Source organism: Sarcophilus harrisii, chromosome 4 (assembly GCF_902635505.1).
Source record: "Sarcophilus harrisii chromosome 4, mSarHar1.11, whole genome shotgun sequence".
In the NCBI taxonomy this organism is placed as follows: domain Eukaryota; kingdom Metazoa; phylum Chordata; class Mammalia; order Dasyuromorphia; family Dasyuridae; genus Sarcophilus; species Sarcophilus harrisii.
Genome location: NC_045429.1, coordinates 324,774,984 through 324,799,898, shown reverse-complemented (window position 1 = coordinate 324,799,898; position 24,915 = coordinate 324,774,984). Strand labels below are relative to the sequence as shown.

At 40.2% G+C, this 24,915-nt stretch overlaps 1 protein-coding gene across 1 annotated transcript in view; it reads left to right on the top strand.

Annotated features, from left to right (window-relative positions):
• The first annotated feature begins 4,242 nt into the window (after positions 1 to 4,242).
• The window catches only part of MRC2 (mannose receptor C type 2), a 94,130-nt gene continuing 73,457 nt past the window's right edge, over positions 4,243 to 24,915 (top strand). Inside the window, exon 1 of the mRNA XM_031965911.1 lies at positions 4,243 to 4,591. Within this exon, the coding sequence (XP_031821771.1) occupies positions 4,435 to 4,591 (157 nt within the window). The 5' untranslated portion in view covers positions 4,243 to 4,434. The remainder of the gene's footprint in view (positions 4,592 to 24,915) is intronic.

Sequence of the window (24,915 nt, the reverse complement as noted above, 5' to 3'; positions counted from 1 at the left end):
ATCATCAGGCTGCTCGAGCTTTACATTTACAATTTGGAATAACAAGAGAGGAAGCTAGGAGCTTAGTAAAAGCCTGTACAGCTTGCCTTCCTTTCCATGATCCTATACTGCCTCGTGGTTTGAGACCCAATGAAATCTGGCAAATGGATATGACCCATTATAAGTCTCTTGGTCGTCAGTCTTTTATCCACACATTGTGGTAGACACCTTTTCAGGATTCACTTTTGCAATACCAGCAGCAAAAGAGACAGCCCGAGTGGTCACTGAATTCCTCATACAAGCATTTGCCATTATGGGTGTCCAAAGCAATAAAAAGACAATGGTCCGTTATACTTAAACATTTTGCACACTTTTGGAACAGTATAAATTTTACATACCAGGGCATACCTTTTAATCCCAAGGACAGGCAAAGGGAGGGAGAAAAGAGATATTAAGATGCACCTCAAAAAACAAAAGAAAGGGGAGCCACAGGTAACCCTAGAGAACCCTAAACAACCCTTTATACTATTAACTTCTTGATTTTTGACAAAGATGCGCTGGCTCTGGCAGACAGGTTTTATAACCCACAGGAAGGGCAGTGTCCAGTGTGAGCAGCTCCACTATTTTTAGATAATCGCCAGGTAATGTGGAGAGACCCAGAAAGTGGTGAATGGAAAGGACAGGGTTAATTGCTTGGGGAGAGGGGTTTTTTGTATCTCACAGGTGGAGAAAATTAGATGGGACCAACGAGCCATACGCCTTTTCCAAGGGCAGAAGACAGAGAAGTCCCTTGAAACAAAGGAGAAGACCCAAGAAATATCGGGTGGTTCTGTTGTTGTGCTCACCATTGAAAGAGTGTGATTATGGCATTTGACCAGAACATCGAAAATTGTTGATTTAAAACCCCAGGAATCATTATTCTCACACATGATAAGATTGTTGTGGACTTGAAACCCTCAGGAATCATTGGAGTTCTGAGACATAGGACTTGAAACCCTCAGGAATCATTGGTTTCTGAGAAATGATAACACTTTACAGGACTTCAAAATCTGCTGGAATTATTGCATTCCCTAAACATAAAAAGACCCTTTTGGGACTTCAAAAACTTGGGGATCATTGGATTCTGACATGTGAAGCAAGGGACAATAGATTAGTTTTGACTATCTCTTTTTGCTAAAAAGGTGTATGTAACTGTTGTTTAATATCCTCCTTCTAGGACTTCTGGTGATCTTTACACCCATGTTTTTTAATTGTTTGTATTCTGTACTTGTGTGTACAATTAGTTTGTTAACCACACGCCTGCATGACGAGGGGAGAGTCATCCCAAGCCCTGCTTATTGCTCTGTGCTTGTGTTACCTCCCATGCTGAAGGGTTAGTGCAAAAAGACCCTTCAGCCCAAAACCCCTCAATCCCGTTCCCTTTGGTGCTTTTTCATCTCCCCTTCCTGAGATGTCAGGAAGGGCGTAATCATCTCCTTTTTAGTGCTTTCACCTCCCTTCCTGAGAAGTCAGTGTGGTCGTGATCACCTCCTTTTCGGTGCTTTCACCTCCTTTCCTGAGAAGTCAGGGAGGGTGTGATCACCTCCCCTTGGGGGCTCTGACCTTCCTGAAGAGTCAGGGATGGCATGACCACCTGTGTTCTAAAACAAAAGAAAGCAGGAGATGTAATGGGCTGAGGCTTGAGTTGATGCACTGAGGTCCCAAGCACATGAGGTTAAATAGTAATTGGACCATACTCTATTAATTTATATGCTTGGAGAAAGAATGGCCCCCGCCCACTCTCTGTGTAAGTCCTGATGTGTTGTATAGGAAATGTTGATTTTGGTGGGTGGAAGCAGAGGGGCAGGAAGAGAGGCTGGGAGAGACAGCTGGCTGGGTTCTGCTCTGGTGGCTTCTGGCCTAGTGGCTTCTGGTCTGGCTAGCTTCTTGACTCAGCTGCACACATTGCTATTGTGAATTCCCCTTTACCTCCAACCCTTCTTCACTTCTACTGAGAATAAAGATTGAAGATTTTCCCTTAACTTGAATCCCTGACTCCAGCTGATTTTAAAATACTCAGTCATCACAACCAGGGATAGGAGTTGCCCTTCTATTATGCATGACTCTTTACGGCCCATTTGGGGTTTTCTTGGCAGAGATACTGGAGTGGTTTGCCCTTTCCTTCTCCAGCTCATTTTACAGATAGGAGACTGAGGCAAACAGGGTAAAGTGACTTGGACAGGGTCCCACAACTAATAAGTATCTGAGCTGGATTTAAAGTCAGATCCTTCTGACTCCAAGGTCAGTGCTCTATCCTAGCTGCCCTATTCCTCTCTATATATACCATGGCTATATGTTCCTCACATATGAGCCCCTCCACATGTATCCACTCTTTCTCCTGACATGTGTATTTGTCCTGTACATTTATGAAGGGAATGTTTTCTTGTTTGTTTTTTCTTACTCTGTTATTTTAAGTTTTTTTTTTAAACTTTAACCATATATGCTTATTGATCATAAAAGTAAACTTGTGAGCTATGGTTTTTTGGGGGGATTTGAACAACCAAATTATCTTAAATTGAAGCTAGTCAGTCCTGTAAGTCATGCCCTGTGAGTTGGAAGAGGTGCTGCTTGCCACTGTGTCCACTGTTGGGTTTTCCATGACTTGGAGCTATTATTTCCTTGCTTCTCTTTTAATAAAAAGTTCCAAGTACTCTTGTAAATATTACCCATATTTGTGACCAGGATACATTCATCTGACTTGGGAAAGACCTGGGCATGAATATGGATGGAGGTTCTAAAAGAACAACAAGCACCATAGGCCAAGAATTTTATTATTCTCTGGAACCAGCTGCTTGCAAAGAGATGTTGCCATCAATCTAATAGTGTCCACTGGAGAGTTTTCTGGGTTTCTGATTAGGAGGTGGAGTCAATAGAAATCAACATCCCTGAAGCGTATGGGAATGTCTTTGTGCCATCATGGACACTATATAATAAGGGTTACACACATATCAAATCAAGACACAAACGGCCAATTGAAAAGAAGAAAAAAAAAAGCCTAATTTTAGGGTTTCCTATTTATCTGCCTTCGAACCCAACAGGGCAGAGGCAGCTAGGAGACGCAATGGCAAGCCTGGAGTCAGGGAGACTCACCTTCATGAGTTTAAATGTTGCATGAGACTCTGCATAAATCACTTTACCCTATTTGCCTTAGTTTACTTATCTATAAAACGAGCTGCAGAAGGCAATGGCCAGCCACTCCAGTATCTCAGCCAAGAACACCCCCCCCTCCCCAAAAGGGTGGCAAAAAGTCGGGCAGGACTGCAAAACGACTCAACAACAAGCCCGATGCCCGGTCAGATTTCTGGGAGAGAACCGTGAGTACCCCCTCCCATTTTCCGCATTCCAAGAGATGGGGCAGTGGGCGGGGCAGAAAAGTGGATGAAGTCCCTCTAGGAGAAAGAGGTTTGGGAAGAAGATTTACGAGAAGGTAGGTAGGCTGTCTGTCCACGTGGGAATGGAGGAGTGAGCAGCGGTTGTTCTAAACACAGCGCCAGCGGTTCCCGGGAAAAGCGTGCGTTTAGATTGCTATCGATCATGTCGCGTCGGTCCCTGTTCCCCTGCCTTTTGGGCCTCACTGCCCCGTCACCATCACCCGGTGAAGTGTGCAGAAAGTTTTGCAGCCGTTTTCCCCGCCAGCGCCAACCCAGCAGTCCGTGACGCAGTGTCTGGGGCTCTAGGCCCGGATTGCGAAGGAAGGAGGGAAGGAGAGAGGGAGGGGAGAGAGAGAGAGAGAAAGAGGGAGAGAGAGAGAGAGAGAGAGAGAGAGAGGAGAGAGAGAGAGAGAGAGAGAGAGAGAGAGGGAGGAGGGAGGGGGAAGAGAGAGAGGGAGGGGGAAGAGAGAAGTAGGAAGAGGGAGAGAAAGAGGAAAGAGGCAGAGCTCTTTGTCACCCCTCTACACACCAGTTCCCTGCTCTCCAGTTGCTAACACGCATACACCCCCATTGTCCTCGTCTCCTTTTCTACTTTTCACCCTCAATCGTACTTCTCTCCAACTCGTTCCTTCTCCCCCCCACACACACTTTTCCCTCTCTCCATCCATAACCATTCTCCTATTCTCCTCCTCTCCCACTTTCTCGATCTCTCTCTTTTCTCTGCTCCCCCTCCCATATTTCCCCTTCGTTTCTTCGCTGCCCCTCAAACTCTCCTCTCCGGTTCCTCCCCTCCTCCTTCAACCCCTCCCAGCCTCTCTATCCCTCCTCTCCCCTCAATTCTCCTCCCTTCCATTTCAATCCCCTCCCCTCCCTTCTCCTCCCCTTCCTTGGGAGGCATCATTCGGTCCTGGCCCGGGGAAGGACGCAAGGCATCTCAACCCAGCTCCGAGGCCCTCAGTTCACGCTTCTCCAAGCTCCTCGTCTTCAGTCCATCCATCCCTTTCTTGTCCCAGTGCCCGGAACCCCGACGGAGTCAGCCCCCGGAATGTGGCTCCCCTGGCTGGCTCCTGCTCCCTGGCGTCACCTGCTGCGCTGTGCCCTGTTTCTCGGGAGTGTGGTGTTCAGTCCCTCGGGCTCCTGGATCAGCCCCGCGGGGGCAGCCACGGTCGCCACCCCCGCTGTCCCCACCATCGCCCCCACCGGTAAGGCGCTGCCAGCACTGGGGGACTGCTCCTCCGGGAGCAGGGAGAGGAGTTGGAGAAAGGACGATGAAGGGAGCAAGAAGGGTTCCTTTTTCTTATCCCCTCTCATTCTTTAGGAGAGGTGCGTGTATTAGGCGGCGAGGAGAAATATGTTCAAACAAAATTGTCTCTCCATTTCTTGAGAGGAAGAAGAAGGGGGAGATAAGAAAGAAGGGATAAGTGAGAAAGAGAAGGAGATTGGAGGAGAGAGAGAGAGAGAGAGAGAGAGAGAGAGAGAGAGAGAGAGAGAGAGAGACTGAGATTGAGAGGAGATGCAGTGGAGATTTGAGTGAAACCAGATGTGGTGGGTCGACTGGTGGAAGTAGGGGGAGGGGAAAGAAGGGGTCTGTACCAGACTAGGGAAAAGTTTGGGTAACTCCTTGAGAAAAGTTTTGCCAGCCTTCTGTCTAAACGGTCTTAAAGACCACTACCAAAACCAGCTTCCCTTTTACGTTCCACTGGTCTCTTTTTGAAAATTCTTCCAGTTGTAAAAGATCAAAGGCAGTTAGAAATGTCCACGGTGGAACTTTCTAACCCAAACTTAGCAGCAGGAGGAAAAATTTCTTCTCTTTTTTGACATCTTTAATGTATTTGTTGCTTTCTTTTTCTCATTTGTCTTTGAAGGACAGGGTATAGAATGTGGCGGTCCCATTTCTGGAGTGAATAGTCTTCAGGGTTGTTTTGGACCACCAAGAATCAGAATCAGTTGGGGGAGGGCAGTGTTTGGCAAATGGTATTTGTCCCCTATGTCTGGAAATATCTTGGACTAACTCAGGACAACACTGATCTTTCAGGAAACAGGAAAGTATAGGGTAAGGTTTAGGGGCCCTACTCTAAGAGATTTCTGTAAGTTAGCATTTGATAGCCAAAGAAGAAAATGCTATTCTATGCCCACTCTTAACCTCCAAGTTGTCAGTGGGATAAAAATAAGAATCTTTCATCAGTCCCAATGTCAGGAGGCATAGATATTACTTTTCAGAATAAGGGGGTGGCCCAGAATACGAGTTTAGTTAGGGAGTGGACTTGACCTGCAGACATCACCACTTGGCAGCTGGGAGCTGTCCTTGCCTTGTGTATGACCTGGGGACCTGAGACACGAATTTACCCCAGATTGTGCCATACTGGGAAGGTTGTTTGGGGAGGTGGAGGTGGAAGGGGTTAGGTTGGAGAGAGTGAACAACAAAATTGCTCTCGTTCACCCAAAGCAGTTCCAACTTTATCTCTAGTCCTGTTGAGCTGTGTGTTGTTAGCCAATGCAACCAGATTTTAGGATCTGATTTGGGGATCAGGCAGCCCCTTATCCCTTAGATAAGTGCAGAATGGGGGGGGGGAAGATTCCTTTTGTTACACACTTTGGGTGTGTGGTATCTTTTTTGGGTGGGAGCAGCTTTGTGTTCTAACCTCTCTGAAGTAGGGAGAGTGAAGAAGGGAGGTGGTAGGGAAAGATGGCCCTGGAGCAGCAGAGTTTAAATCGCCAGACCCTGGGAGGGGCCGTGGGCAAAATGCTGACTCTTGTTTTTTCCCATTGCAAGCATTTACTGGATCTTCTGAGGAAGCCAGAAAAAGGGATCTTTTTTCTTCCCTTTCCAGCAATGTTAGCTGACAGTTATGGAGCACATTAACTAACTTTTGCTGGTTGGTGCCTTTTGCACAGAGGTGTCTATGGGGGCACAACACTACAAAAAAGGGAAATTGAGACACTCACACAAATGACTACTTACCAGCTGTGTAATCTTGGTCAAGTTAATTCAACTGAGTTTCAGTTTCATCTCTAAATGACGACAACCACAAATATTAGAACTTGTCTAGTTTAGCCTCCTGGGCACTTTGTTGTTGGCTGTTGATAGAGTACTGGGCCTATGGTGTGGAAGATTCATTTTCCTGAATTCAAATGCAGCCTTAGATCTTACTAGCTGTATGATCCCGAGAAAGTCCCTACACTCTTGTTGCCTCAGTTTCCTCATCTGTAAAATGAACTGGAGAAGGAGATGGCAAACCACTCTAGTGTCTTTGCCAACAAAACCCCAAATTGTGTCACAAAGAGTTGAACACAAATGAAAAATGACTAAACAACAACAGTCCAGTATCCTAGTTTTATTATCTGAGGAAACAGAGGGCTGGAGAAATTAGTTGACTTGCCCAAAGTAACACAAATAGTAAGAAGACAAACTGGTATTTAAATACAGATCACAACATCACAGATCTACAGTCATAGACAATGTCAGTGGCTATCTAGTCTAGAACCCTAGCAGCCAGGTGATGTAAATAGAGGACTGGGTTTGGAGTCAAAAAGTCTTCAATTCACATTTGGATTTAGCACTTACTAGTTGTGTGACACTAAGCCACTCACTTAATCTCTCTCAGTCTCAGTTCCCTCTACTGTAAAATGGTTCCTACCTCCCAGAGTTGTTGTGAGCATCAAATGAAATATTTATAAAATTTGTAACATGGTACCATAGAGCATTTAATAAATTCTCACCCTTTCATTCAGTGACATATCCAAGTTCATGTAGGAAATAAATCCCAGAGTTAGTAAACCCAGGTCACCTTAATCAACTTGTCATTAGAACGTAAGTAAGCTACCTGAGGGCAGGGACAATGCATTTGCCTTTCTTGGTATCTCCTGTACTTAGCACAGTACTTGACACTTAGTAGAAGTTTAATAACTACTTGTTGATTGATGGGAGACTCAAAGTTCCACAGTAATTCAAAGGACATTAAGAATGTGTAAAGTAGTAGAATCAGAATTCTAACTCATGTCTTTAGACTCCAAAACTAGTTTTTCTTTCTTTCTTTTTTTAAATTAAAACTTTTTATTTACAAAATATATAGATGAGTGATTTTTCAACAATGACCCTTGCAAAACTTTCTGTTCCAAAATTTCCCCTCCTTTTCCTCATCCCTTCCCCTAGATGGCAGGTAATCCAATACATGTTAAATGTTAAAATATATGTTAAATCTTATATATGTATACATAGTTATACAGTTATCTTGCTGCACAAGAAAAATCAGATCAAGAAGGAAAAAAAATTGATAAAGAAAACAAACAATGCAAACAAACAACAGAAAGAATGAAAATACTATGTTGTGGTCCATACTCAGTTCCCACAGTCCTCTCTCTGAGTATAGAAGGCTCTCTTCATCACCTTAATAATTGGAAATGGTTTGAATCATCTCATTGTTGAAGAGAGCCTTATCCATCAGAATTGATCATTATATAATGTTGTTGCCGTATATAATGATCTCCTGTTTCTGCTCATTTCACTCAGCATCAGTTCATATAAATCTCTCCAGACCTCTCCTGCTGGTCATTTCTTACAGAACAATAATATTCCATAACATTCATATACCATAACTTATTCAGCCATTCTCCAATTGATGGGCATCCATTCAGTTTCCCGTTTCTTGCCACTACAAAAAGGGCTGCCACAAACATCAAAACTAGTTTCTTTCTTCTAGATCTTGCTGATGAAAGAAGACAAGGGATTTGAACCAAAGACTCTATACAACATAACTGATTCTTCAATAGCACTTATTAAAGGTCCCCAAATCTGTTGATGGGTATTATCTCTTTTGATCTTCCTCCAGGAAAGAGAGGCCATCAGTCACACTATTTCCAAGAGTTGGAATGGTATGAACCCAAAATTCTGACTCCCTAATTTCTGCTACAATGCACTGCCTGATAATAGTTCCCAAGAGGGCAATAGTCAGAAAACACAGGGTGTGAACTTCAGGATTATGGATCATTTTGTGGTTAAAGTTGAGTCGTTTCAGGCAAGTCTAACTCTTTCTGATGCCATTTGGGGCAGTAACTTGGCAAAGATACTGGAGTAAGTTTGCCATTTTCTTCTCTAGCTTATTTTACAGATGAGGAAACTTAAGGGCAGAGTCAAATGACTCACTCAGGGTCACACAGCTAGTAAATGAAGTCAAATTTGAGCTCAGGAAGATGTCTTTTTCACTCCAAACCCAGCACTTTATTCACTGTGACACCTAGCTGCCTCTTAATGGATCATAGGAGCTTAGATTCAGAGTTAAAAGTGACCCTCCCAATCCCAGTCCTACCCCTCATCCAGGCCTTCTAGTCCAACCCAAGAGAGCCAGCCTCTCATTTTACAGATGCCTTAGGCAAGACTTAGAGAGTTAAAGTTAGGAGACTTGCCCAAATTCAGTGGGAGGTTCCATGAATTTGAAGGTTGAAGAAGGTTCAGTAGAGTTAACCTCCAACTGACTCCAACCCCAAACTTGCTCTCTCCATCTCAGATGTGCCCATGTTTACTCTTTCATCCTCTCACTTTCTAATCCTCCTCATTTCATCTCTCCATCCAGTGAGCTTTTTCTGTTGCACTCCATGAATTCTGTGTTGTAGATTGTGAATTACAGAGTTTGCCTTGGTATGGAGAGGGTTGAGGGAGATTTCCAGGCCCCACCTCATTGGTAGCTGTCAAACTATGTGGGACACTAGTCTCAGTAGGTGTGCCATGAAATGCTGAATGTGACATTATTGCAGATAAAATAAGATGTGTGAAAAATTTTAATATAAATTCTATTTATACAGCACTTTGAATACGGTAAGTTTAGCATTCAAAAACATTGACTATTATATGTACTCATGAAGCTCAAAATATTTCAGACCTTGAACTTGCAAACAATTTAGCTAAAAAAAAAAACCCCAAAAACAAAAAACTGCTCCTTAAGGATGAGAAACTGCACACATGTGAGTCTCAGCTCTTCCATAATGTTGCCAACTTAAATGTCAGTATGTTGATCCCTTGCAGCAAAAAATACTATGCTATGAGTTTGAGAACCACTGGCTCTCATTGGTTAATATCAGGGAGGACCTAAGTAGTCCTGGTGGTTGCATGGAGGGGAAGAGCCTTTGGTTAAGTCATAATAAAACTGAAAATGGGGGAAGGGGAAATGGTAAGGCTTGTGTAAGTAGAGGAAACAGCATGGGCAAAGGCCTGGAAGCCAATGTGAGTCCTATATTCTGGTGACCAAGAACACCAGCACCATTGTAGTTCTAGAGCCAAGGACTTGTGATGGGAAATTAGGTTGACTAGGTGGGGTACAATCCAATTTTGGAGGCTCTTAAGAGGGCCAAGCTGAGGAGTTTCCTATTTAATCAATGTTGCTGACTGACAAGGACATTTGCTAACTTTTTACTGTGAGACTTGAGGGGGAGGGAATCTCATTTTTATTTTTTTCATAGTTTGGACAAGGGCAGTTCTCAGAACTCCCACAGAGCACAGCCTCTTGGTTAGGCTTCTCTGTCAGTTGGCAGAGGGCACTTGGGTGGCTAAAAGCAGAGGGTGGGGGTGGTAAATTCTTTTTAAAAGGCATCAGGTATTTGCCGCTGCCAGAGCTAGCTGAGTCTTGTGTCTGCTTCAGGAGGGTTAATCTCATGCTTCCTCCCCTTGCTCCTTGTGAGTCATATGAGTTCACTGTCTACTTAATTTTTTACAAAAATTTTTACAAAAATAGTCTTTCTTACCATGGCTTGGCTGGCATGCTTGGTTTGAGCAACTGAGTGACTAGTCATTGTCCAGCTGAGTGTCATTGTCTAGGGAAATTATAAGGATTCCTTCCTTTCCTCACATATCTCTCAAAGTGGCTTTTCAGATAGGATAAATTAGCAATAATCATTCAAAAATGCAAGGTGCTAGAAACACAAACACAAAAACCAAAAGTCTTTGCCCTTAGGGAATTTACATTCTACTGCAAGGGATAAACAAAACTACATAATCAATGAACAGGTGTTGGTTAAGCTTCTGACTAGGTTGTCAGGGCTTAGAGTCCAAAAGTCCTAAATTCAAATCCAGCCTCAGACACTAGCTGTGTGACCTTGGGCAAGTCACTTAACGTTGTCTAGCTCAATTTCTTCATCTGTAAAATGAGCTGGAGAAGGAAATGGCAGACCATTGCAGTATTTTTGTCAAGAAAATCCCAGATGGGGTCACAAAGAGTTGAATATGACTGAAATGACTGAACAACCAAAAAATACGCTTGATCATGTGTAAGTATAATATAGAATAAACTGAGAGGTCACTAATTGGGGAGAAAATCAAGGACAACTTCCTGAAAGATGTGGCAGTTGAGCAGAGAAGGAAGATAAAGATAAAAAGAATGAGGAGTGCATTCTAGTCATGACTGATCAATAAAATGTCTCCAAAGCAAAAAACAAAGTGTTGAATCTGGAGGAAAATTAGAAGTTCAGTTTGGTTGGAATTGAATGGAATAGTATGAAATAAGATTGAGAATGGAGATCAGAGCCCAACTGTGGAAGGCTCTAAATGCCACATTGAGGAGTTGATACTTATTTCAGTGGGAAGCCAATGGAATTTTTAAAGTAATACAATGACATGGTCAGATCAATGTCTTAGAAAGACAATTTTGGCTAGCCATTTGGGGCATTGATTGAAGTGGCAGCTAAGAGGTGCAAAGAGTAGTATATTGGGCCAGGAGTAAGGTAGATCTGAGTTCAAATATGTATCCAAATACCTATTAGTTGCATGATTCTAGGCAAAGCACTTAATACCCATCTCCGTTTCCTGAGTTAATGAGGGTAATAATTGTCCCTACATCTAAGCTTATTTTGAGGATTAAATTTTATTTGTAAAGACTTTGCAAAACTTTAAGGGGTATGTAAATGCTATTATTGCTATTATTAAGAGAAGAGTTAGGGAGAGGCAGTTAACAAGACCATCCAAATAAGATATAAAGATGGCCTAGACAAGGATCAAGAGAAAGTAATAAATATGAAACAATCTAAAAGTCAGGAAATTTTATTTATAAAATTTCCCCTTAAGGATGGTTTTGAATTTTAGAAAGACTATATTATACTTTTAGGGAAACCAAAAAAACTTAACTTGATAGTAGTTACTTGCACTAGAATCTCTATATAGTTTTCAATATATAGAAATTCTTTCAGTTCCCTGTTCCCTGTTCCCCCCAGTTCTCAGGTCTTCCTAGGGAAGAGATACAGGGGAAGAGGAGAAAGATATTTACTACATGGTTTTTATGAAGAAATAAGATTTTGGATCTGATGATAAATCCAGGTTTAACTTGGAGTGATTCATCTGCATCCCTTGAAAGCCCAGTATTCTACGTATCTTCCATAAATGGAAGGCACTACATAGGGGTGTATTGAGTGAATTCCTGAAAGGACAGAGAGGTTGACTTTAGATCCTTCTAACATGAAGCAAATTGGTCTCCTTCCTCATTCTGCTATTCCCCTCCATGCACAAACTCTTGAGGGGTTAGGCCTTTTATTCATCTTCTCCTGAATACTTCAGAAGTCTATCGATTAAGAGTTTACCTGGAAGAATGTGGTATGAAGGAACTTGTCTTTGATTAATAGGAATACCCTCTTCTAATCTGGTTACTATTATTGATTTTGGAGATCTCTGCCTCTCTCTTTCTCCTCCCCCTTTCTTCTCCTCTCTCCCCCTTTCTCTTCCTCCCTCCCTCCCTCCCTGTCTCTCTTTCCTCCTCCATTCTCTTGCTCCCCCCTCTCTCTGCTCTCTCTTTCCTCTCCTCTCTCAATCTCTCTCTCTCTCTCTGTCTCTGTGTCTCCCTCAATTCCTCTCATCCTCTCTCTCTCTTTGTCTGTCTATCTGTCTGTCTGTCTCCTTCCCTCCCTCTTTCCTCTCTCTCTCTGTCTCTTTCTCTTCCCACTCCCATTCATTTTCTGACCTTGTCTACAGAAGGTGACAAGATGTTAGAGTGCAGTCACATAACTATGCATTTGGGGTGGAAGTTAGACACCACTGATTACAATGTAATCCTAACTTCAAACCCTCGCCTTTCTTATAATGTCTCCTCACTTACTATATATAGGACCACAGCTCCTTCCCAAAGCTAGGGACACCACCTTCTGTTTACAGAATAAACATTTGGTAGGGAGCTTAGAAGTCATCTATTTCAACCCTCATCTGAATCATTTTTTTGGTTCTGTTTTAAGTGCTTGGTGCAGGCAGTAAGTAGGTGCTTGGTCAATGCTGTTGATAATAGGAATATGGTGATTTTTATTAGTCTCTTGTAGGTGGGGTAGTCATTTTCCCATGGTTGGTTCTATAACCACCATCAAAGTCCCTCTCTCACACTTCATCATGGCATAGAATGGAACTTGGATTCTCAAGAGCCTTGCCAGCAAAGGGCACGTTCTAGCAGATCCTCTCAAATTGGAAAGGGTTTCAATCTGGGCCTAGTGTCAGCCAAAACATTTGTCATCCAAGGAGATCAGGGATCAAGGTTCAGATCAGCTAAATGCCAAGAGCCTTCTCACCACGTTGGCAACAGATGTTGGATTTTTCCATCATAGTTGACTCTTTAACACAACCTATCAAATTTTTAAAAGAGTGTTTTTAATATTAATTTGATGGAAGAAACTCCCATACTAATTACATTGAAGAAATATTGCTTTGGGGCAAAGAGATTCAATTGAATGGGCACTTATGAGATGCCTACTAGATACTAGGAATGCAAAGATAAAAACAAAACTGTCCCTGACATACTGAACACTGAAATTCTTTCTTCTGGAGAATATATCAATATACATTGAGAAGTTGAATAATAGCCCCATAAGGGCTGGTACTCCTGGTCAGGAGAACCAGCTTGGAGATGATGTGTAAAAAAGAGAGGCAAAAAAGAACACTGGGAAATAAAAATAGTCAAGTTGGCCGAACACTGGGAAATAAAAATAGTCAAGTTGGCCACCTTTTGTCTAACTTCAGTTCCAGATTTTCCAGAAGAACTCAGACCTGTATGCAGCTGCTCTATAGGTATGTTGGGGTTGGGATGGGGCTAGAGCTGCAGCCCTCTAAGGTTTGGAAACTCAACCATTTTCTTTAACAGTTGCTAATTTCACTATTATGTAAAAGCTAATATTTAGTGCTTTAAAGTTTACAAATCAATTTGTAATATTATTTCATTTGCTCCTCACTACAATCCTGCCAGCTAGCTTTGGAGTTATCCTAAAGAGTGTTGAAGAGTCTAAAACAGGCACTCTGGAACTTTTTTATGTTATGGATCCCTTTGACTATTGATTATATATCAATCCTCATTTCAAAATAATATATATATATATATATATATATTTATATTCATGCATCCTCTGAAATCTTTCCACAGGTCCACAGACCTCTTAGGAGGGAGTCCATGCATCCTAGGTTAAGAAAGTCTTGTCTAGAAAGTTAATAATTTACTTAAAATCAAAAGGATTGTCTTTTTCCTTTCCTACTCTAAAATTAGGATGATTGTGTTGACTGATGAAGGAAAGATTGACAAAATAGTCCCAAATGGTTCCATTATACATTTAGACCTGGAAGTGATCTTTGAGACCATCCAACTCAACTCCTTCATTTTCCTGAAAGAAACAAGTAAAACACTAGCCTTTTTACTATCTCTCAAACATGTTACTCAATCTTTCAACTCTGTGCCTTTTCACTGGCTGTCTCCCATGCCTGAAATATTCCAAGGTTCCTTTGCAGACAGAAAAACCTGGGCTCAAGCTTTATTTCTGTAGATGTATACTGTATGACATAGCCCTTGGCCACTCTGTAAGGTATAGATAGCTTCTGATCTGCATCCTTGGAAAGAACTTATATACCAAGAGTTCTGATGAAATTACAAGTTTGGACAGATTTCTCCTATCCCCACCCCCATGTGGAAATTCAAAAGAATGAATTTCATTCTCTTATCCGGGGAAAAATATTCTGGCTTTGTCTCCTTTACCTTCTTCTTTAACCTAGCATTGGAGATTGAAGGGACTAAATTTTAGGGCATATTGCAGGATACATTTGAGGACTAAAAATGGAGGAAGATTTTGAGTCATGGTTAGGAGTGAGTGGAGGCCTTGGAAGGCTTAGGGAAGGATTGCAGGCTAATAGAGTTATGTGGGGAGCCAGGAAAGAGAAAGGTAAATTGAAAGAATTAAAAGACCAGTAAAGACTGGTGAGTGGGATCAGCTTCAAAATTCTTCTGGAAAGTGGACTTTGGTTTATGACAATTACAAAGACTATGGTTCATGATAAAAAAAAATATAGTAATCACTGAGTAAATATAGATTCAGAGCCGGAAGGGATCTTTGAGACCATCCATCTCAACCCCTTCATTTTCCTGAAAAAAGCAAGGAAACATTAGCCTTTTTATTGTCCCTTAAACATGTTCCTCAATCTCTCATCTCCGTGCCTTTTCACTGGCTGTTCCCTCATGTCTGGAGTATTCTCTCTTCCTGCTTCTTGGCTTACTATCAAGTCAGATAAAATCCCATCTATTCAGGAGACCTTTCCTGTTTCTCTTACCCCCAATTGCCGGTGCCTTCCTTGTGAAATTACTTCCCATTTCTACTACATATAACTTGTATGTACATAGTTCTTTGCATGTTGTTTTTCCTTTCTCCCCATTAGAAGATGAGTTCCTTGAAGACAAAGACTGTGTTTTTGCCTGGCACATAGCGAACATTTATTAAATATAAGTTGATTCTCTGACTGAATTCTCTGACTTCACACAAGTTAAGACTTGCCCAAATTCATACAGTAAGTCAGGGATAGATCTGGGAAAGATAGAGGAGGAAGAAAAAAAGTGAAAAAGTTTCAGTAAAAAACAAAATATGTCAATTAAGAAGATTTTGTCTGGCCTGCTGTCAGGAAGAAAAGGAAGTTGCGATTCAGGCCAGGCTGGCTGAATACTTTAAAATTAACTAGTATAGGGTGACCTCACTATCTCAGCTGAAGGGGACAGGAGCCCTTTTTTCCTTTCCATATAACACTTTCCTTCCATTAAACTACAGGGAACAGGAACTTTGGGAAGCAAACGTGCCAAGTTCAGTGGCACAAGACACTATCAGACTTCCTCTTGTATGGACTATAAGAGTCTTAGCTAAGAGCAATTACCTTCTCTTTCTGCATTTTGGAGTCCTTTTAGAAAGGATCTAGGGGATTCTCTGAAGAAGTGATTCCTCAGTCATGATTTTCCTTAGACTTCTTTCTCTTGTCTCAGTTCAAATCTGAATGTTGCCAAATCATCTGTCAGGGTCTGGTCACTTAAGAAATAATTTATGTGTGTACCACACTTTATGTAACAGACATGTTACAGTTTTTAAAGAGTTACAGATCTGGAATTGGAAAGGCTTGCTCTCTGAAAACCACCTTCTCCAATGTCTTTTTTTTTTTTTTTTTTTTGCCTTATGAAGACTATCAGACAGTCAGTGTTATTTCCATTTGATACTTAGTTGCAACCTTAGGCTAGTTATTTAGTCTTCATAAGGAAAAAAAAAAGACAGATGGAAATAGTTTGATGAGTATTTTGATATGATTAATTTCCATTTTAATCCTACATATTTCACTTTATTCATTTAAAATATTATTCTGAGAAGAGGTCCATAGGTTTCAGCAGACTGCCAAAGTGGTACCATTGCATTAGATGGTATCAAAAATATCTTCCTATTCAAAATTTATGATCCTATGACTAAGGAAAAAGTTTCTTCATCCTTATTCTTTAACCTTTTCATCAATCTATAAACAAACATTCAAATATAGCTGGGAATCTCTTTATCAAATGAAGAAAAATTTCCCATAGAAAAGAACTTTTCCCCCCTATGTGTATAGTTGTAAGCATATATACTTTTTTAAAGGCATGAGTAATGAAATTGTTTCTGTATGCCATACATGTCAGTTTTTTAAATTTTCTTATCAATATCCTAGGTTTAGAAATTTTGAATTGGAAAGGGCCTTATTCCTGTTCCCAAATTCCAACATTTTTATCATCAGAAACATTTTTGTAGTATCCATTATGCATGGAAGCAGATATATACATACCAGTCCCTAAAAACTGGTCCATGTGCTACCTTTAAAAAATATTATATGACATAAAATATATTATATTATAAAATATAAATAAATATAAGAATATATAATATAAATAAAATATAAAAATATTATATATTATATAAAATTATATTCATGCCTTCCCCTTAAGAGAAGGGGTATTTCTTTAGAAATAGCAATGGATTGTGTTGATCTTTTCACTATTTTACCCAGTATCCTTGTATACATGCCACAATTCTGTAAGATAACTGGATGAGGTTGGAGTGCAGTCAAAGTTCAATGCTTAAGGCATGTAAAGAATTTGGGAATCGACTTGGTCCTTTAAAAACTGTGTCTTCTCTTCCAATGGCAGTAGTGTGCTCCCAGGATTTTCTCTTGAGCCAATCACTAGCTCTTCTTCCCCAAAACCTTAGCATACACCCTCATTTGTGAAAAGCAGTTGTGTCTTGAGATGCAACCCTCTTTAGATTAAGCCAGACTTCTGGACTATCAAGAGATCAAACGTTGGGATGATGGATTGGAGAGTGGGGATAGGGGATGTTATAACATTTATCTCTGGAGAGTCAAGGAGAGAATAAATGGCCATTTGGCTGATATAAACCATTAAATAAGCATTTATTAAACACCTATTATGTGCTAGAAGCTATGATAGACCCTGAGAATTAGAATGTGGTAACCCATACTCTCAAGCAATTTATGCATTTCCAGAATAAATTTTTAAAAAGAATAAAAAAAATAAAGAGAATAAATACAAGGACAAGACTTTGGGATTTGTATAGGGAACTAATGGAGATCATCAGTTTTTCTGTAACTTAATAGTATCTAGAATACTATATATCTAGAGTACCTATGGTACTAAAAGGTTGTGACATGCTTAGAATTAACATATCTAGGGTGTGACATGGGTAGGAGTTGAAATCACACCTTCTTAGCCTTTAGGCCATCTCTATTCACCATGTCAAGGTAGTTACATTTAATATGGTAAGTGAGGGAAGGCAATTGAGGGAATTAGCAAAGACTTCATGTAGAAGAGTTCTTGAGCCTTATCTTAAAGGAAAAGGTGACTCTCTGTGAGGCAGGGATGAGAAGAGAATGCTTTCCAAGCATGGGTCTCAATCAATACAAAGATACTAAAATAGAAAAATATCATTTTTAGGAACAGGGAAAGCCAATTTGGTTACAATGCAAAGTATAGGAAGGAGAGTATAATATAATGAAGAAAGATAGATTCTGCAGGGCTTTAAAAGCTAAGTATGAGTTCATATTTCATTCTAGGGACAATCAGGAGCCACAGAAATTTATTGGGTAGTGTATTAACATGATTTGATTTGCACTTAAGGAAAACCACTTTGGCAGCTGTATGGAAGATGGATTGATATGGGAAGAAACTTCCAGTTAGGAAGCCTTTGTATTACTAAGATAAGAGCCTGAAAAGGGTGGTGGTTCTAGGTGAGATGTAAGATATGTTGTGAAGATAGAAATGGCAAGATTGGACAATTGCTTGTATATATGGAATAAGGGAGAGTGATAGATCAAAGATAATTTGGGGTTTCAGGAACTCTGGTGCCTTTGACAGAAGTAAGGGACTTAGTAGAGTGCTAGATTTTGGGAGAAAAATGGTGAATTCTTTTTTGAACATGTTGAGTTTGAGAAGTTTCTAAGATACTTGGTTTGAAATATTAAATAGGTTTTTAGTGATGTAGGTTGGAAGCTCAGGGGAGAGATTAGGGATGATATCTAGATCTGGAGTCATCTGCATAGAGATTATCATTAAACTCATAGGAGTTGATGGGGTCATCATAAAAAAAGTATAGAGAGAAGAAAGAAGATTCAGGACAGAAGAATGTTGGAACATCCATATTTAGGGGATGTGATGTCAATTATGAACTAGCAAAAGATCTTAGGGGGGAGAGGTCACAAGGTAGTTCCAAAAGACTCATGATGGAAAATGCCATCCACAAACCAGAGAAATAACTAATGGAGTCTGAATGCAGATAGAAACATACTATTTTCACTTTTGGGGTTTTTTTTCCGTGGTTTTTCCCTTTTGTTCTGTTTTTTCTTTCACAACATGACTAATGTGGAAATGTTTTACATTATTGTGCAATGTATAACCTATATCAGATTGCTTGCCATTTTAGGAACAGAGGAGGGAAAAAATTTTGGAACTCAAAATCTTTCAAAAAATGAATGTTTAAAATTGGCTTTATATGTAAGTGGAAGAAAAAAAATATTAGTAGAAGGAGGGGTCAGATGTAAAAGAGGATAGCCAAAAAAAAAGAATGGTGTCAGGAAAACACAGAGAATAAAGAATATCCAGAAGGAGAGGGTAGTCAATAATGTCAATTACAGCAAATAGGTTGAGAAGGATGAGAACTGATAAAGGACCATCGGATTTGGAAATTAAGAATCCAATTGCTTTGGAGAGAGCAGTTTCAGTGGAGGGGTGAAATCAGAATCCGGACTACCAAAGGCTGAGAGGTGAGAGGAAAGGAAGTAAAGGTACCAGTATTTTAAAAGAACTTGGCTGAGAAAGAAAGAAAAGATGTAGGATGCTAGCTTGAGAGTATGATAGTCTAGTAAAAGGTTTTTCTTTGTTTTTAGGATAGAGGAGACTTGAGCATGTTTAAAGACTGGGGGGAAGGAACTGGTTGATAGGGCATGATTGAGGATTAGAGATTAGAGAGGAAGGATGATTGAGGAAGCAATCTGCTGGGAAAAAAATGGGAAGGGGTTGAATTTAAATGTAACTTTGGTAAGAGTAAGGGCCATTTCATCAGAGGATGCGGTAAGAGAGTATGGAGCAGAAAATGATGTCAAGGAGGTTTGAGATGAAGAGGACAGGAGGAATTCGTTTCAAATAGCATTAATTTTCACATAAAATAAGGTCCTCAACAGAGACTGTGGCAGGTGTGGTGGGGTTGAGGAGAAAAGAGAAGTTTTGAAATAATTTCTGTGGGAAATAAGATAGAAACAATTAGGTAGCAATAGAAAGGTTGCCTTCAGCTGTAAGGGCCCTAGTGAAGTTAGAATAAATGCATATAGATCAATTATTAGCATAAATAATGCAATGTCTTTCTTTAGTTGAATTCAGTAATAGGTAAGTATTAAGGAGCTAAAGCTGGTAGATTGTGGGAGTAATCTAGTTGCTGCAGTTTTGGTAAAGGATGAATAGGATAATGGTGTTAAGGTGTGCAAGAGTAAAGGACAGTATGAGATTGTACTGGATCACAAAACAATAGATATGGAGCTGGAAGGGACCTTAGAGGCCGATGAATTCAAGTACTTCATTTTACAGATATGAGTACAGAAAATCAGGGTCACACAGCTAGTAAGTGTCTAAGGTTGGATTTGACCTCAGGTATGTCCTGAGTGCAAATCCATAATTTTATTCCCTACTCTACCTACCTATCCAATCTATCCTCTCCTCTCCCCCTCACCTCTCCCTCCTCCTCCCGCTCTCCCTCCCTTTCTTCCTTTTCCTACTCCCTTCTCCTTCCCTTTCCCTCCCCCTTCCTTTCTTCCTCCCTCCCCTTCCTTCTCTCTCCCCTTCTCCCTCCTCTCTCTCTCTCTCTCTCTCTCTCTCTCTCTTCCTCCCTCTCTCTCTCTCTTCCTCCCTCCCTTTATCCCTTCCTTCTTCCTTCCCTCCCTCCCTCTCTCCCTTCATCCCTTTTCCTCTCTTCCCTTCTGTCTCTCCTCTTCTCTCATCTCCTCTCCCTCTCCATTCTCCTTTCTTGTTCTTATCAGGGTGTGATCATTTCTAACAATTTTTTTTTTTTAAAGAAAAAGAGGAAAAAAGTCAGCACAATTGATCAATTCATTTAAAAAAATCTGGAAAGTATATGCAATTTTGCATATTCATGGCTATCTCCTTCTTTGGAGTGAGAGGTTATTTTTAGATCTCTTCTTTAGATTAAGCTTATTCTTAAAGATATAAGTAAAATGATGCAAAGTGAAGTAAGCAGAGTCAAGAAAATAGTATACATAATGACTACATCAAAGATGTCAATGAAAATAAACAATGACCACAATACAATTTTAAAACACAAATATTCCAAAATTACAAGAAGCTTACATTTTAATGGGAGAGATTTAAATAATGGGTTCTATCTATCTATCTGTCTATAGAGAAAGAGAGAACCCCAGAGGGAAAGAAATTACCTGAAAAAGTACCCTGACATTGAAGAATTTGGGGTCAAAGAACATTTGTGGTAATGGTGGAATCCAATATGTGACCATTTCTGTCTATGGCTGAGATGGAATGAAGGAGTATTTCATAGGATTTTGACATTTAAGACATTAAGAAGCCCGAAACAGTATTTCCATGAATGTTAAAGTTAGGGTAAGGGTAGGAGGTGAGGAGGAGGGGAAGTCAATGAACCAGGTGCTGTTATTCAACTTCAACAGGACCCTTCATGTAGGAAAGTAGTAGATCGGTTAATAGTGTAAATCTGTAGTCAGTGTGGTTGAGTGACATTTTCTAGCTTCATTCAGCAGCTTGGAGCTCTTTTGTTCTTTCCTAATTAATGGATTTTGATCATAATAATGGGTGTTCCCCAAGATTTTGTCCTAAGTCTTCTCTTCTCCCTTTATGTAATCTCTCAGTAACCTAGATGGTCCAGTATATAGAATGATAGACTTGGAGTGAGGAAAATTCATCTTCCTGAGTTCAAATGTGGCCTCAGGCACTTACTAGGTATGTGACCCTGGACAAGTCATTTAACCCTGTTTACCTCAGTGTGTATCTGTAAAATGAACTGGAGAACAAAATAGCAAATCATTCCAGTATCTTTGCAAAAAATACTCCAGAATGAGGTCATGAAGAGTGAGACATGACAGAAACGACTGAACAACAGCTTCATGAGCTTCTATGAGTTTAATTATCATCCCTATTCAGATCACTTCTAGAGCGCTATATCTATTTCTCTCCCGAACTTCTGTCCTGCATTGGCGCATCACCAATTGCCTTTTGCACATTTCAAAGGGGATATACCAGAGACATCTCAAACTCATCCAAAACTCATTATCTTTCTCCCCCATTTTTCCCTCAGATATATTTTTGTCAAAGGCACCACTTAGACATCTAGTTTCCAATTAACTTTGACTCATTTATCTTCCTTGCTTCATATATTCAATCAGTTGCAGAATCTCACTCTTTTTACCTTTACATGGTCTCTTGGATTTGACACTTTTTTCAGCCTTACAGTTACCACCCACATTTAAGCGCTCATCAATTTTTGACTAAATTATTGCCACAGTCTCCTAATTAGTAATCCTCCCTTATTTCTTTCACTATTCTACATATTGAAGCTGGAGTAATTTTCCTTAATTGCAAATCTGACAGTGTGAATCCCCTACTCACCTCCAATTGGTGAAACAATCATATTTTACCAATACCTGTTGCTTCTGAGATAAAACATAAGCTCTTTATTTTGGTTTTTAAAGCTCTTAACAACTTGGCCCCAACCTATCTTTCCAACTTCACTGGATATTATTACACCTTCTGTACCCTGTGATCTCTCCAAATTGGCCTTATCTGTGTTCTTCACACATGATAAACCATCTTTCACCTTCATCCATTAAACTGGTTACCCCACACCTCTGTGAAATTCACTTCCTTCTTATCTTCATTATGCATTATCCTTCTTTTACTTTAAGATAAAGCTCAATCACTATATTCCATTTTTTATTGAAGCTTTTTATTTTCAAACATATGCAAGGATAATTTTTCATCATTGACCTTTGCAAAACCTTGTATTTCAATTCCCTCTCTTTCCCTCCCACCCCCAGACCTAGATGGCAAGTAACCCAATATATGTTAAACATGGAAAAAATATATGTAAATCCAATATAAGTATACATAATTATACAATTATCTTCCTGCACAAGGAAAATCAGATCTAAAAGAAAAAAAATGAGAAAGAAAATAAAATTCAAGCAAACAACAACAAAGAAGTAAAATTACTATGTTGTGATCCACACTCAATCCCACAGTCCTCTCTCTGGGTGCAGATGACTCTTCATCACAAGCTCATCAGAACTGGCCTCAGTCATTTAATTGTTGAGAAGAGCCACATCCATCACGTCCTATAATCTGGCTTTTGCCAAAGCAGTATGTTCTGAATCATCTTTCCCAAGTTCTCCAACTGCTAGTGCTTGCCTTCCCAAATTATCTTTCATTGAAGAAATGTGTTTATGTGTATTTATTCATTTTACATTTATGTTATTATGTGCTATATGTGTGGTTGTTGTCATACTTAAGTATGTGTTTGTTGTTTCGTTCCTTAGAATGTTAAGCTCCTTCCCGTATGGATTATTTTATTTTTTGTTCTTGTCTCCCTAATCAGTGCCTGACACATAGTAGATGCTTAGTAATGCTTGTTGCTTGATTGATTTGGAAAGCAGTTTAGGTGAAATCAAGTCTCAGAGAAACAAAGAAGGAAGGAAGATGCACATGTTGAAGAAAAATTTTTATATAAAGGAGTGATAGAGGATCACTCTGGGACTTTTTACAGGAGGAAGAACATTTCTGAATGGGCAGCAGTCCACGCTCGTGCATGGAGGTGGAGATGGAATGCCACTTTCAGGAATCTAATGCTCATCTAGTTTAGCTGGAAGGCAGGGTATATGAAAGAAAGTAATACTGAAATCAGACTAGAAAAGTAGGTATGAGAAATTGTGGAGAAACTTAAACTGCCAGTGTATTGAGTTTGGATTTTATCCAATCTGCAAAGAAGAGCCACCAAAATATTTTTAGTGGGGAGATTTTTGTGAATCTGTTAAAGTACCTAGTACAGGATCCCATCTTCCAGGTGCACTCCACATAGTCATGATTAGGAAGTTTTGGTCTTAAGGCAAGTACCACAAGGGCAAATAGCAAGGTGGGAGAGGGAGAAAGACATCAGAGAAAAAGATTCCAGGACAGCAGGCTGTTGCTGAGTAGGCTGCCATATATAATGGGGGGATAGGATGGGGAACAAAGTGTTCAATTCAGCCATTTGGTAGCTTCCTACTTAAGAAATTTTTTAAAAAAATGTTTTATTGATATTTTTATATTGTTGTCCCTTCCTAATAAGATCCCAACCCACAACCCTGCTATTTCTATACAACCTTCTCTTAACAGTTTTGTCCAGTTCTTCATGACCCCATTTGAGGTTTTCTTAGAAAAGATATTAGAGTTATTTGAGCAAACAGAGTTAAGTGACTTGCCCAGAGTTACATTGCTAATAAGTGTCTGAGGCCAGGTTTGAATTCAGGCTTCCTATCCACTGTACCATCTAACTGCCCTTAACAATGAAATATAGCTAGCAAAGCCAACCAGTGCCCTGGGCATATTTGACATTTGTGTTATTCTGTACCTACAGTCCACTACCTCTGCTGAGTGGTGGGAGGCAAGCTTTACAACATCAGTTTTCTTAGGTTGTGATCTGTGACGGTTGCTGCATTGGTTAGAGTCCTGAACTATTTTAATTCACTATAATTTGCTAACTAGGTGCTACTTCTATTGTTCTAACCTGTCAGCTGTCAGCTGTTAGCTGACTTCTGATTTCTCCACTCTGGGAGAAGGTCCAGGTTGCCCTGCCCTAGTTATGGCTCTGCTGCTCAATAAGTTTGGTGGGTGTGTGGAAAGAAAACATCTATGAAACTGAAAGAAAAATGTGTCCTTTTCTCTCCTTTTCTTTTTCCTTTCCCTTTTCCTTCCCTTCCCTTTCCTTCCCTATGCTTTCCTTTCCTTTTCTCTCTGTGGTCACACTTCCTCTTCAAAGCTTTCCAGGGCATAGTCCTAAAATATTCTGTTTGTACTCATAAACAGCTGAATAGTTTGTTCATTTGAGGAACTTTTAGCCAAGAGAATGTGTCTTTTTCTTTTGTCTCACATCGGTATGTAAAATTGGTGGAATGAGAAGCGGTGTCAGGACTGTGAAACATACCTGAATGTACTGGCCAGAATCCTAGTTTTTCATTTCATTTTATCTTGGGTGAGTTTGTGATGGCTGTGGGAGTGGTTTTCCCAGTAGGGGTGAGTGGGTGAAGTAAGGAGGGAAGCCGGATGAGCAGGAAAGAGGAGTGAGAGGGTGGGGCCGGGGTGGAGGCTGAAGAGTTGGCTTTTGGATCTTGGCCCTTTGGACATAGCCAAATTTACCAACTGGATTGCACAATGCTTCCCATCATAAATTTAGAACTTTTGGGATTTAGAGCTAGAAGGGACCTTAGAACATGGAATTTTGGAATACAGAATATTTGAGCTGGAAAGGGGTTTTAGAGGGCATCTAGTTTTACCCTCTCATTTTATAGGTGAAGAAGCTGAAGCATAATGGATATAAGTTCTACCACACATATAGTAGAACTGAGATTTGAATCTAGTTCCCCAGGCTCCTAATTTGAATTTTTTAAAAAAATCACATTGACTTATCTTTTGCTTCATGAGTAATCTCTAAGCACTTTGCATATATTTGA